Source organism: Borostomias antarcticus (assembly GCF_949987555.1).
Source record: "Borostomias antarcticus genome assembly, chromosome: 13".
In the NCBI taxonomy this organism is placed as follows: domain Eukaryota; kingdom Metazoa; phylum Chordata; class Actinopteri; order Stomiiformes; family Stomiidae; genus Borostomias; species Borostomias antarcticus.
This window is the reverse complement of record NC_140246.1, coordinates 4,266,032-4,279,667: the sequence shown is the minus strand read 5'-3', so window position 1 is coordinate 4,279,667 and position 13,636 is coordinate 4,266,032. Positions and strand designations below refer to the sequence as shown.

The window sequence follows — 13,636 nt, the reverse complement described above, 5'->3', positions numbered from 1 at the left end:
TGAATCGTCGAGAATGAAGCAGGAAACTGCGCTTCACTGGGTACCGTGCGTCCGCGCGCGCACCTGCGGGTGTAGTGAAGAGAGAACATTAAAAAAAAGGAGCGTTGGAGGGCGCGCGCCCGCATGCATGCGCTCCGTTACCCGAGCAGTCCTAATAACTGACTGACCTTATCGTCGTCGTGTAATGTCTCACTGGTGAGGGATTGGGTTTGCAGATAATAAAGCTAGGCTTCAGTATTCCTCTCAGTCACTGATGCTGGGTAAGTTGGCCCGAGCCCCTCAGAATACACACGGCGACTCCGCGGCGGATGGAGGAACACCTGTAGCTTTTGTTGCCAACATCTGATCGCACATGATCCATGTGGACTTCCTTACTTTCAATCTGAAGATCACTTCGGTCCGTCGCGCAATGTCAGTTTCGTGAACTTTTGCTCAGAGGGGATATAGCTGGAGTCTGCTCTGTGTGGCGTCCGTGCCGAAGTTATAGCCTTCTGCGTAACTTGTTTTTGAAAGGTGAGTGGGCTGGATGCGTGTGCTCTCCTGCTTGTCGCGCTTTGTGCGTTTCACCTGACTTCCATTAATGATACAATGTAGACTCTGTTACGCTACTGCTTAACAATGGACTACTTATTTTCATGCGCGTGTAGGCACCACACCGATTGTTGATAATTGTCAGCCTTCTCATTTTGGGTGTAGGCTACCTTGATGGAATGTCCCACGGTGACATTTCACCGATCCGTGTCATAAATGTCAATTGTTTGCTTGGGAATTTGTAAGGCATCGCTGTTTTGTTTTGTTTTTCCTGAAATTGAATTCATTCTGGCAATCCAAGTAGGATGTTTGACACAGCCTTCACACCAATCCACATTCACGATCAGTCCGAAATGTAACTGGGGATTTCAGGAATATCGTGTTTATCTTATTTGAAAGCCCTCATGATGCCGCCCCCTATCAAACTCTTATTACTACAGTAGCCTAGTCTATGTATTCTATCGTTCAGAAACCACTGCATATAACCCAGGCAAGGCGAGCGAACGAGCGAGGAGCACGATAGGATTATAAGATTACGCGGTCGCGAAGGGGGTAAGCGTCTGCTTTTGTCGTCCACTGTCATTTGCTCCCCGTCTGCCACTCGCCGAGCAGCGACTGCTGGTCGATCTAATTTCATAGTCGAGCTCTGTTGTGACAAACGCGGTCTTAGAAGCGTGTGGCGCCGTGCGATAGTGAGCTGTCGCTCTCGCGTTCCTCCCGTGTTCTGTTCATCGGGTTCCTCCCGTGTTCTGTTGATCGGGTTCCTCCCGTGTTCTGTTCATCGGGTGTTTCTCTCCGTTTGGTTCTTTTTTTCGTGCGCCGAGGAGGTGGATTTGTTACTTCTAACAAAAGCGAGCCACCCTCATCCAGCGTGCATACAGCTGCTCACTTGACCACGCAAGAACCGGGGAGAAATTGTGCTTTCGGCTTCTCTTGTTGCATGGTGGTTCGGGTGCTGAAGCGAGTCAACAAATGCAGAAAAGGGAGAAAAGTTTCGGTAAGAGGTTTCTCAGTGATGTCGTTGATACGGCGTTAATGTTTATAAATAGGCTACGTGTCTTCTGGCTTGTTCCTTCTGGCTTTTTTATGATGCGAGGAGAAGTTAGTGTTGTTTCGTTGAGCGGGTGCTATCCGCACTGTGTTCAGATTTTAATATTGTAGCTTGAATGTAGCCTAGGCTATATGTAGGCTATTCCTCAAACACATTGTTTTATCTCACAATCAACCGGATTGCATCAAGGCGATATGATCCTTCGATAGCCATGCTGCCTCTAGCCTACTGTAGTAGGCTAGGCTAACGTTATGTGGACACAGCCAGGCTACAACGCTAAAGAACATCGGCTTCAAATTAGCACGTTTGTTTGTTCGCATATTTGGCGTTTATTGTCGGCAACACAATTACGAATCTCACCCTCTTGTTTTATGTCGCTGTCGTGCAGCTGCTTGGAAAATTGGAGCCCTGTCTGCGTGTCCGTCTGTCTGTCTGCATGATGGCAAATCCCCTATTGGCCTTTACTTAGCGCTATGCTGCCATGGCAACAGTAATTAAACTGATAACAGGGTGAAACATCATCAGCATCCTTGACGCGCAGCTGCGATGCGCCTGGAAGAGGGAATCAAATCGGTACCTACTCGCGCTGGTCTCCCCTCCCCGTTCCAACATGAGCCTACCTCCGTTTCAGGGTATGATGTGTCCTACAGTAGCCCTACGGTGAAGGAGCCAGCGGAAAGGAGGAACCGAACCGTACGAATAAAGAAATTAGCCTAGATATAATTAGGCCGCAAAGCGAGCTGTGATTTCCTTCTCTCTTTTTTGGGGGGGGGGGACGGACGAATCTTTTGTTCAACGCTTCCCCCCTTTGGCAATTGAAAAATCGAAGTGTCCTAAATCCTTCCATGCAGACCCCCCCTCATAACCCGAGATAATGTGGTTTAAAATTAAAACGAACGATTTCGGAGCTGAAGAGAAATAGCCTGATAGACCTGATGTGCTTTGAGAGAAAAAGAAGAAATGAGAATCGTTTCCGACGGGTCTAAACTTGATTGCAGACAGAGGGAGGGGAGTTCAAACTCTTGCTTCTTTGGGTTTGGTAATGAGTAGCGGTGACTTTGTTGTGTTAACCGGCGGGCTAGGATGGGACGGTGCGGATGAGTGGTAGGGAACAAGCACGCATAGCAGAGGCGATCAACCGTGCGCCCCTCTCACAATCCTATCTAGCCAATTAAAAGCTCGACAGCTTAAATGCTATGGAATAAAATGGGGCTCTGCTCGTGTTAACAGAGCGCCGGCCGCGACCTGTTTGATGTGCGTCCCGGCAAAAAAAAAAAAAAAACACACTCTTGCAAAGCAGTCGTTTGAATAAGAACTGCTTAAAACCCTCTGGATAAAAGCATATTCTATTTGCAAAAGACTGGGTCCAACAAAGTAGCCCAGAATGAGTTCGTGGTAGGTCTTGTTGAAACTTGTGTGCCAGATTATGCAGCTCTTGTCGTGGTGGTGTCGGCATTGTACTCCATATGGTCATACATGGTCATACATGCAGTAACAGTAAATGTCTTTACCATGGACTGGCTCATTTTTTGGCTTTGCCTATCACTGTCTGTGATACTCACCTTGAGGAATTACTTAGTATATTATGTATGTTGGTGTAAACACAAGTTGGAGTGTCTTATGGCCTAGCTTCTGTTAGAACGAATGCTGTTGCCAGTAGGCTTATGGACACCAACAACTACCTTTGGGGACAGTGACAGCAATATTCTTAAAGGATGTCTATAGTTTTCTGAGGACACGCCAGAGAGGTGTAACTATAATGCTTTTGCCTGAATGAATCCCTAGTCAGAAGGCACTTAATTATCTCCTGTCACCTGTGGCCCTCCTATGTTGTGATTAATGTTTTATTTTCTCATTTACATCCAAACACAGTGAGTTAAGAATATTCAACTAAACAGGAAAGTATTATGCTGTCAAGTAACACAACATTGCTTTGATGCAATAGCAGAGTTTAATTAAGATTCAACTGATTGTAAAGCATTGCCTCGGGGCTTTATACCCGAACAATAGTGTTTGCAAACAATCAAAACACCCATAGCAAATACATTTAAAGAGTAGTTTAGCTCAGCATTGAACACGTTTGAAAAGGGGAACTTTATAAGTGTGTGTCTGTGTGTGCATGTGTATGTGCGTGCGTGCGTGTGTGTGTGTGTGTGTGTGTGGTGATGTGAGGGACAAAGGGAGCGGGGGTAGCCTCCGTCTCTGGATATGGAGGGAGAATACTAATTACCGTGTGGTGTGAGACCACATTGTCCCCCCCTCCCTCCCCCCCCCGCCGGCCCAACAAAGCGGCTTCACGCCCCCGCTTAGGGCCACACAATACCCGCCCCCGCTGAAAGCTGCCCCGCTCTGGCCACACCCCCTCAGAGAGGGAAGGGAGAGCGGCTCGACTCGGGGGTGGGGGGGGGGGGGGTCCAGGAAGACATTTGGGTCCATGGCTGCTGCATATAGCGTGTGAATATGGCTTCATCTGTGGTTGTGCGGGTGTATGTCTGTGTGTGTGTGTGTGTGTGTGTGTGTGTGTGTGTAAAACCCAGAGAGAGCATTAATCCAACACAGGTTATCGTAGGCCTTTCCGTCCTCGGTGCTATAGCAGTAATAACCGTCCATCAATATAACAAGCCTCTCTCCCTCCGTCTCTCTCTCTCTCTCTCTCTCTCTCTCTCTCTCTCTCTCTCTCTCTCTCCTTCTCCTCCTCTCAGGTATACAAATGCTATCCGTCCAGCCGGACACCAAGCCAAAGGGCTGTGCCGGCTGCAACCGGAAGATCAAGGACCGCTACCTGCTGAAGGCCCTTGACAAGTACTGGCACGAGGACTGCCTGAAGTGCGCCTGCTGCGACTGCCGCCTGGGCGAGGTGGGCTCCACGCTCTACACCAAAGCCAACCTCATACTCTGCAGGCGGGACTACCTACGGTAAGCACCGCCTCCTCCGCAACCTCCCGTCGGCACACCCGCAACCCGTGACTGTACCAGACACACACACACACACACACATGCACAAACGTTAGTACCCGTCTTACGCCTCAACTCCACTGAATTCCGTTTGCGGGGCGTTTCCGAACGCGGTCAGTTTTCGGTTGCGTTCTCCGCGCGGCTTCAACCCCCGCCGCAGGTCACGTTTCAGGAGCGAGCATTTTGGTTGATATTCTGACAGATCGTCAGGGGGCGGGGCCTAACTACCCATTTCTTCTACTACAACTATTCGATGCGTCCCAGATGCGGCATCCGGCAAAAGCAGACCCGGTGTGTGTCTTTACCGGAGCTCTGCGGAGATGCCGGTTCTGGGACGCTTCCGGAACGTGCCGCGGCACATCTGGCGGCAACGCAATCGTCTAGAACCGCCGCGGTCAACTCCGGCTGCCGCGCGGTAACCGGAACGCACCGCCACCAGAGTCGGTGGAATTTCGGCGTTACCGCTGTATGACACGACAGAAGACAGGTCTGTGTGGCGAGTTACATTTACAAATGAGCCAGAAGCTTTTCCCGTACCTTCCTGTGGTGTCTTGTCATTTCTTGTTTGACACGATGCAAAGTCGAACCCAACCGCTGTTTACTCCATTGATTCAGGGTTTACCCAGTACTGCTCCTCTCTACTCTTCTCTCTGTGGGTGCCCCCCACCCCGGCTGCTGTGACCCAGCCTCCCCCTCCCACTGTAAAGCTGGTCAAGAGGGATTTTTTGATCACAGAGAACAGTAGTGATTTCATTTTTGGCTCCATACGCTTTGAGTCGATGGGCGCGAGTGAGCGTCCGGCGGTCGATACCAGGTGTCTCTCAAGTCTAGCCTCAGATCGCCGCGTGCGTCATGGCGTGTTCAGTCCTCTGAACTATCACACCGACACCTCAACTGTTTCGCCAAGGAAGGTGAGACTAGCTGCTGCTCGAACCTCTCCTCCGCGGGCGTCGCCTGTTCATTGCGTGCGCGGGGAACAGAGAGTCATCCTCTACGGGCCCCGACTCCCCCCTCCCCCCCTCGTGTGTCTCTCGTCACGGCTACCCGAGTGCACACACACACACGGGGGTTGGGGTGGGGGGGGGGCAGGGGAACATGTATACCCACATGTCTACCAGCCCACCTGGGGCAACCTTGGAGACGCGGGGGTGGCTAAGCGTCGGGCCGGGCGCTTTGAAAGAGTGCCGCAGCTCATCTCATTTCTACGCCGGGGATGATGACGGAGTGTCCGTTAGACGACGCGCACAAACAGGCGTTGGAGAGTCGCAGCTGTGAGGCGTTTGCCAGAGGGCTGAGGGAGGCAGAGATGACCATCCCCAACGGCGAGGCTCACCGACTGAGCCCCGACGAGCCTTCGGCTCACACCGCACGGGCCCCCCACAGAACCGGTCCAGACGCCGAGGGGGGCGCCACGGAAATATGTTGATCTGCCCCGTACCGCAGTGCGGACGCCGTCCTTCGGCGAGGGAGAGGGCGCCATTGTGAAAATATGTTTTCGCTGCGTATAGTTTGCCGCCTTCCGACATCGCCTCGTTGCCGCTTCGACGTTTGGCGCCGGCGGTTATAGCACGGCGCCGAGGATCAGGACAACAATAATGAAATATCATAATCGAGTCAATCGATGTGCGTCCGCGCGCCGCGGATTATAGCCAGGGTGCGTTTTTATATGATGGTGATGCAGACGGCAGACTACAGCCACATGCGGTCTGGGCTCGCCCGTCGGCGTCGCAAGGCAAGAGGGGGAGACCAATCCCAACATGTTATTCTTTCATCTCCAAAGTTCAAGGTGACGGAATTGATTTGATGCTCGCTATGGCGCGAGCGGCCCGCCCGTGAATGCGCCCTGACACCTCCTCACCGCCAGCTAATGAATGGCAAATATAGCCAACCACAGCACTCCACATCTGATCTGCAGAGCCACAAAGAGAGCCAGCAGCTCCATCAGAGAAGCAATCAATGGCCGCAACATCACAAAGCAAACAGCTTTTCATGCACGCACACGCGCATGCACACACACTCTCTCGGACACACACCCCCTAAAATATTATTTCTAGTTCTGTTTATCCTGTGAGCTTGGCCCTACTCAGGGACAAGTGAGGTGAGTGCAGGAAGGGTGACTTGAGGTTCGTCCTGTTTTCCATTCCTCTGGAAACATTTGGTTTTAAAAGTAACATTTTTCCAGGCTTCATTATATTCCGGTCCACGCCCCTCCTCTCTGTGAATCAATCCCGTCCTGCTTAGCAGGGTGGTGTGTTATTAGGCCTGACATCACCAGGGTTAATAGAATTCTTCAGGGGTCTACAACCAGAAGCCATGTGATCCCACCAACAGCCGAATAATAATCCCCTATCGCAACGCACACACACACACGCGCACCCACACGCACGCATGCACACGCGCGCGCACACACACACACACACACACGCATGCACACACACACACACACACACACACAAACAAATAAGGGAAGAAACTGAAGGCGTCTACCGCCACGTCTGGCCTCATCGTGTGATCAAATACGATATTTTAAGGTGGAGAAAATGTTGTTTGTTTGTGTTTTTCCTTTGTTTGTGTTTTCCCTTCAGCGGCCTCCATATTCTGGGGACAGAGAAAGTAATTATGGGTAGAAGGTGTTGCCTTTTGCTTGATTTGTGTCGCTCTCTCAGCATATGGGAAATGTTGTGGGTCCTTTTTCCATCAACAAATGATAGTTTTGATACTGAAGCCTCCACTGATGATAATGGTAATAGCGGCAATGCTACTGTTTGTGCTGATGTGTGCTTTTCACAGCGATAAGGTTAAAAGCCCAGACTAGAAGAGAGAGAGAGAGAGAGAGAGAGAGAGTGACACATTTGAGTCAGAAATCCTGTGGAAATGAACAGCACGGCAGAGTGTGTCCACGGACAACAAAAAAGCTGCCAGCTCCAAGGCTGGGATGCAAGCGTGAAAAAGCTGTTGGGCATCAGTTAATGGAAAACTGTAAATTTCAGGCATCCATTTTAAAGACAGCACCGGGAGAACACTTATTTATTTATCTATCTATTCATTCATGTTTTTTAATCCAACTTCAATTTTCCTCTACAGTGGTTTTACTCAGATTGTAAATGCAAGCAAACTCGCACAGCCGTCAACATGGCCAGATTTATTACCGTTTTGGAAAGCTGGCTATCAGTGAAAGATAACCAGCATGTAGAGCATGGAACAGTGTAATAACTTTTATTTTTCCTCATTCAGAACCAACTTTGTGGTGCGCAGCCACCTTGTATAAACATGTATGTAAATGAAAATGAAAAATGTATCTCTCCGTTTTCAGTTCACATCTTGCTTGTGATGCATAGTTGGTTTGTATGTCACAGACAGGCTTGACTGCGACATCAAGTCAAGTTAATCTCCAAGGAACGCTGTGGTAGGAGTGGGAAGAATCGCTGATATAAAAGTAATTTAATGTTTTGTGACATATTTTTTATTTATTTTTTTTATCCGTGCTGTCTTTCAACACCAGCCGTAGGTAATGTTTACGTTGGAGAACAGAAACAAGTGTTGAGTTTAAGAGAGAAGCAGTAGTTGAAAAGGACCATCACTCTGAGCACAGACCTAAATTAGAAGGAGAAAGTCAAATGAGAGATGGATAAATGTCGTTATTACAGTTGATCAGTGTATATCAGTACATGGCCTGCACCGAACTTCAGAAAGTGAGAGTCATCATTTTTTAGAGGTCCAATTGAGCCTGGTGAGAACTTTCATATCCCACACTTAAGCAGAAATCCCCCCTTCCATACACACACCCAAAAACGACCCCCCCCCCTCCCCACACACACACACACACACACTTAAAGGATAGATAGCATCAGTGGTCCTGAGAGATTCGCGGGGAGCCCGGTGTAGTTTGTCATGGACTCTCCTCCTCCCTGCCTCTCTGCTGGCTGAAAGATTCAGGCCAGCTCTTCTTCCTCTAATGACCAGCGCAGATGTTCAGCTCCACGCGTGGTAGGACCCAAACCCCCCCTCCCCAACCCCGCCTCCCCCACCTAACTCTGAAGGGCATCAAGGAGTCCTCAGTCAGGCCGCCGCCCAGCGGACACCGTGCGCTCTGTAACGGACGCCAGCCCTGCCGGGTTTCACTGGACCGCGTGGCACTGTCCTATACTGACACGTAAGGGTGTGGTCTAGCGGGCAGATTATGAATGGTGAACTCGCATCATGTGGTGTGTGTGACTTTTGGGGTCACGGTATGGGGTAGGTACTGTAGGTAAGTAGGTAGATAGATAGGTAGATCGGTAGGTAGGTAGATCGGTAGATAGGTAGGTAGGTAGATCGGTAGATAGGTAGGTAGGTAGATAGGTAGGTAGATCGGTAGGTAGGTAGGTAGGTAGGTAGATACGTCGGTAGATAGGTAGGTAGGTAGATCGGTAGGTAGGTAGATAGGTAGGTAGATAGGTAGGTAGATAGGTAGATAGGTAGGTAGGTAGGTAGGTAGATCGGTAAGTAGGTAGGTAGGTAGGTAGGTAAGTAGGTAGGTAGGTAGATAGGTAGGTAGGTAGGTAGGTAGGTAGGTAAGTAGGTAGGTAGGTAGGTAGGTAGATAGGTAGGTAGGTAGGTAGGTAGATAGATAGGTACTGTAGGTAGATAGGTCGGTAGATAGGTAGGTCGGTAGGTAGGTAGGTAGGCAGGTAGGTAGATAGATAGATAGATAGATAGATAGATAGATAGATAGATAGATAGATAGATAGGTAGGTAGGTAGGTCGGTCGGTAGGTAGGTAAGTAGGTAGGTAGGTAGATAGATAGGTACTGTAGGTAGATAGGTCGGTAGATAGGTAGGTCGGTAGGTAGGTAGGTAGGTAGGTAGGTAGGTAGGCAGGTAGGTAGATAGATAGGTAGGTAGGTAGGTAGGTAGATAGGTAGGTAGATAGGTAGGTCAGTCGGTAGGTCAGTCGGTAGGTAGGTCGGTCGGTAGGTCGGTCGGTCGGTAGGTCGGTAGGTAGTTAGGGACGGAGGTGTAGGTCAGGTCAGCGCAGCGTCTGAAGGATAGACGTCCGTGTGCAGCCTATCAATGCTAGCAATACCCAGAGAGAAACAGCTGCAAGGTCAGCTTCAGAAGGCTGGCGGGGGCCCAGGATGATGCCGTTTTCTCCTCTGACCGCACCTGCGCCGTGAATGTTTTGTGTTTTTTTTTTTGTGTGTGTTTTTTGAAGGATGTGTTTCTCTGAAAGGTTACAGTGCCTACTGTGCCGGTGAATGCCACCATCATTACTTACTCTGTCCTTGTGCAGAACTTTCTTTCTTCTTTTGCCTGACAGTGTTTTGGCAGCCGTGGCCGGTTCAGACTGATCTGCAGCTGTTAAACGCTGTAGTTTGGATGAGAGGCAAAAAAAAAAGCCAATCATCAAGCAGACGCAAACAGAAAGTTGTTTTGTTTGATATAGCCACTCCCACGCCGTTACACTAAAGAGCTTTTGTCTCTGTCTCATCTCACCCAACCCCAAAAATACTTCCTGTTTCCCAGCTAGAGTAGCGCACATCAGGGTTGAATCAATTACCTTCAAATTACCTTGAGGTTGAATGAGAAGATTATGTTCAATACATTTAATTTTCCATTGAAAGGCTTTATTCTTTCTTTTCTTTTCTTTTTTTTAAAGAGAAATATTCATTTTGGTGTCAAAAGAATAGACTTCAATTTCCATGGCCTACGAGCACTTGAGGACTGGATTTGGCAGCATGACTCAGTTCATTCAGCGCTGGACAGCATCCTGTCTGTGATGCCATTACAATGGACCACTCACCAGGCACAAAAGGGCCTCTCTAGTTGAAGGTTTTAATGGGACTCAAGGTGGAGAATGCGCCACTCAGTCTGTCAGTCCCAACCACTCTACCTTCTTACTCCCCCAAACTCCTCATACCCCCCTCAGCCTTCCCTCCCTGCCTCCTCATCCCTCTCTCTCTCTCTCTCTCTCTCTCTCTCTCTCTTGTCTCTCTTGCCCTCTCTGAAGGCTCTAATCATCTCCTCCATCTCACAGAGCACCAGAGATGATCGGCTGATAGTCATTACATTAAAAGGAAACTTTGTTTGATGTCTTTTGTGAGTGTCTTCCACTGGGTCCCTGCATATGGGCTCCGTGTCAGGGTACACGCACACACACACACACACGCGCGCACACTCACACACAGCAGTGAATGGCCGCAGTGCTACAAGGTGAACTATTCCCTGGCGCGTGTTATTATTAATAACTGTCAGAGAGAGGGGTCACCCAAGACAACTCCTTGAAAAGAACCCTGGGCGAGGCAAGTAGGCCGCAGCTGGGCGTGTTGTAAAACAATACCCCCCTTCCCCCGAGGAGACGCGGTGCTTAAAGCAAGAATAATGCATGGAAGAGAGGGGAGAGAGAGGGGAGGGAGAGGAGAGGGAGGGGAGAGAGGGAGAGGAGAGGGAGGGGAGAGAGGGAGAGGAGAAGGAGAGGAGAGAAAGGGGAGAGAGGAGAGAAGGAGAGGAGGAGAGAGAGAGGAGAGGAGAGAAAGGGGAGAGGAGGAGATGGAGGGGAGAGAGAGGAGAGAAAGAGGAGAGAAGGAGAAGAGAAGGAGAGGGGAGTCGGAGGGGAGCTGCGCAGCCACATTTCTTCGGCCGTGACAAATTAAGATGTCACCACCTGGCGCTTTTAAGCATACCTTTGCCACAACCGTGAAGATATTAGAATAAAGAATAGGTTGGGGGCAATAACTTTCAATGTCCCTTTCTTTATTTTTTACCCGGCATCAAAGTTTAGCACTCCGACGGCGCTGTTAAATTCAAATGGGTGTAGTAGGCTGAGGTAATTAAGATGGAGGGAATGCTAATCACCTCATGGAATTATTAGAAGCGATCGCGGTTTTACGACCGCTGCAGCTGGAACAGTGCAGTCCCGAAGGCGTTTAACACTTTAAAGGAACACTGCGGGGTAGATAAAAGAGCGAGGTATTTTTGATAAGATGATTGTTTCGGTCCGGTCAGGGGAGTGTCAGAAAAGTATTTTCCCCCACCTTGAAATTGCTTCACAGCATCACCACGCTAGCGCCGCCACTCCTGTTTGGAGCTGCGCCGTTCCCATTTAGATAAGTTATTGCTTATGAGAGAGGGGAGAGAAATGTGTGGCAGCAATTTATTTTCCCTCACCTCTTCATTACGTCTTTTGGGCTCCCCCGGTTTGAATGCATCAGAAATCCAGCTTTAATTTTCTCCGACTTTACCACACCGACATCTCCGATACATCACTCCAATCTCTCTCAAATGAAATTGGTTTCTGCGAGGTCAGGGTTCGGCGAGTGGTCTGTGTTATGATTTTATCTAATCTGAGCGGGGGAATGGAGTGGAGTAATCCCCCCCCCCCCCCCCCACACACACACACAACCATGTACCTTTCACAAGCATCTCTGTGTCTTCATACCACGTACAGGGCCTAAAATGGCTTCTTGTCTTCCTCCCGTTGGTTTGGGGGATTTAAAGGGAAGTGGAGACCGGCCGTAACCATACGCTGGCTACGCGGTGCAGTGGATGGGGGCGTAGGATGGGCATATCAGATGATCCCACCACTGAATCAAACGGTCGGCAGCAGGAGCCAGGGATTTCTTTCTAGCGGTTTAAGAGAAAGGAAAAGCAACTCTGAATTTTTTCTAAGAAAAATTGATTTTTGGATTTTACAAAACAAGTATCGAAGTATCAAAGTAGCCTATCTATTTAGAGATTACAGTCATTGATGGCAAAAAAAAATGGATGTGTTTTGAGAATTGAAGTTTTTTTGGTCAGTGTTTACGCTCCAAATTGTATTAAAGAATAGTTGTCGCATTCAATGTTCAGGGCAGGCACCTGCCAGGTAAGGAGCATTGTGGGTAATGTGCTGTCAGAAGCAACACAGCAGAGACGTGTCCACACTCTCCTCCGCTGTGTTCCATACCTCTGGGCTGTGTTCCCAGGCCTTATATCTGGGCTACTAGTAGCTATGCTACCACAAAATGATTAGATTTATCTTCCACAATGAATCTTCAAGATGTTGTTGATTTATCTATGGATTATCTATCTTGGTTTATTTGTCTGATTTTTCTTCTCTAGATTTCAGCCATGCTGCCACCTTGATTGGGTAAGATGGAGGCAGTGAGTCATACTGTACAAGTGATGGGCAGCACAGGTATTGGGGGCATAGCGCATTCTGCTGCTCCAAGTCTGAGAGCTCATGTTGAAACAGGGCCAGAGGCCAGTGCCGAGTATTGATGCAATTTTAATTCAATATTTACAGTTGGCAGTGTTGAACAGAGAGAGGTCTATGTATCTCTGCGAGTCCAGACATGCCTCTTGGCCATGGCTGTTACTGTACATTGCACAGAGACCTGAGAGAGACTTTATGCCCCAGGAAGGAAAAAGACAACACCGTTTCACTATCGATTGCGTCTGTCTTCATCAGACAGACAGTTGAGGTAAAAAAAAATACAGTGTGTGTTAGTTATACTAATAGGATAAAATGGGAAATGACTGGAAATAATATAATAGCTCTCATTGTCTCTTGCCATGGCACAGAGGTGTCGACACAGAAGGTAGCGCTGATCAAGATGGGGGAATGTGTTGTTTCAGTGTTAGTCGCAGCAGTGTTGATGGCACAGAGATACAGCAGGGTAGACAGCTTGCTCTAGCCCCGCGCCATCGTGTTTGTTGTGATTGTTTGAACAGTAGAGCGCCATATTTCTTCGGATTTTCGTATTATCCTATTTCTACCGTCTTCTATTTCTGCCTGTTATTGTTGTGGTATTGATCCCAGCCCGCCACGGATCTCACCAGAGTTATGTAATCCTCCCCAGGTTTGTGACGGCAGGGCCAGACCCACGTTGGCGTCGAGGTGGGAGAGAAGAGGGAGTCTGAGGAAGATATTCTCAATCTTCTAACGACTACTGTAGCTTTCAGGATGAATTGAAGCTCGGGATCAACGGTTCTTGTCCCGGTGCATCCCGCTCTCCGCCACAGCACTGTGTAAAGCCAAGCTGTGTATGATCTGAATTATGATCTGAAATCGGAGTGTGGAGATGTCGTGGATCCATCCCACGGCGGCCACCGGGTCAGGCCTGCAGGCACGCGGGCTTCA

At 49.1% G+C, this 13,636-nt stretch overlaps 1 protein-coding gene across 1 annotated transcript in view; it reads left to right on the top strand.

The window, feature by feature from the left end:
• Nucleotides 1-1,485: 1,485 nt before the first annotated feature.
• lmo3 (LIM domain only 3) overlaps nt 1,486-13,636 on the top strand; it is a gene marked incomplete at its 3' end in the record, with an annotated part of 34,277 nt that continues 22,126 nt past the window's right edge. The window contains exons 1-2 of the mRNA XM_084448103.1: nt 1,486-1,528; nt 4,285-4,498. Coding sequence (XP_084304229.1) covers nt 1,504-1,528; nt 4,285-4,498 — 239 coding nt within the window. The 5' untranslated portion in view covers nt 1,486-1,503. The remainder of the gene's footprint in view (nt 1,529-4,284; nt 4,499-13,636) is intronic.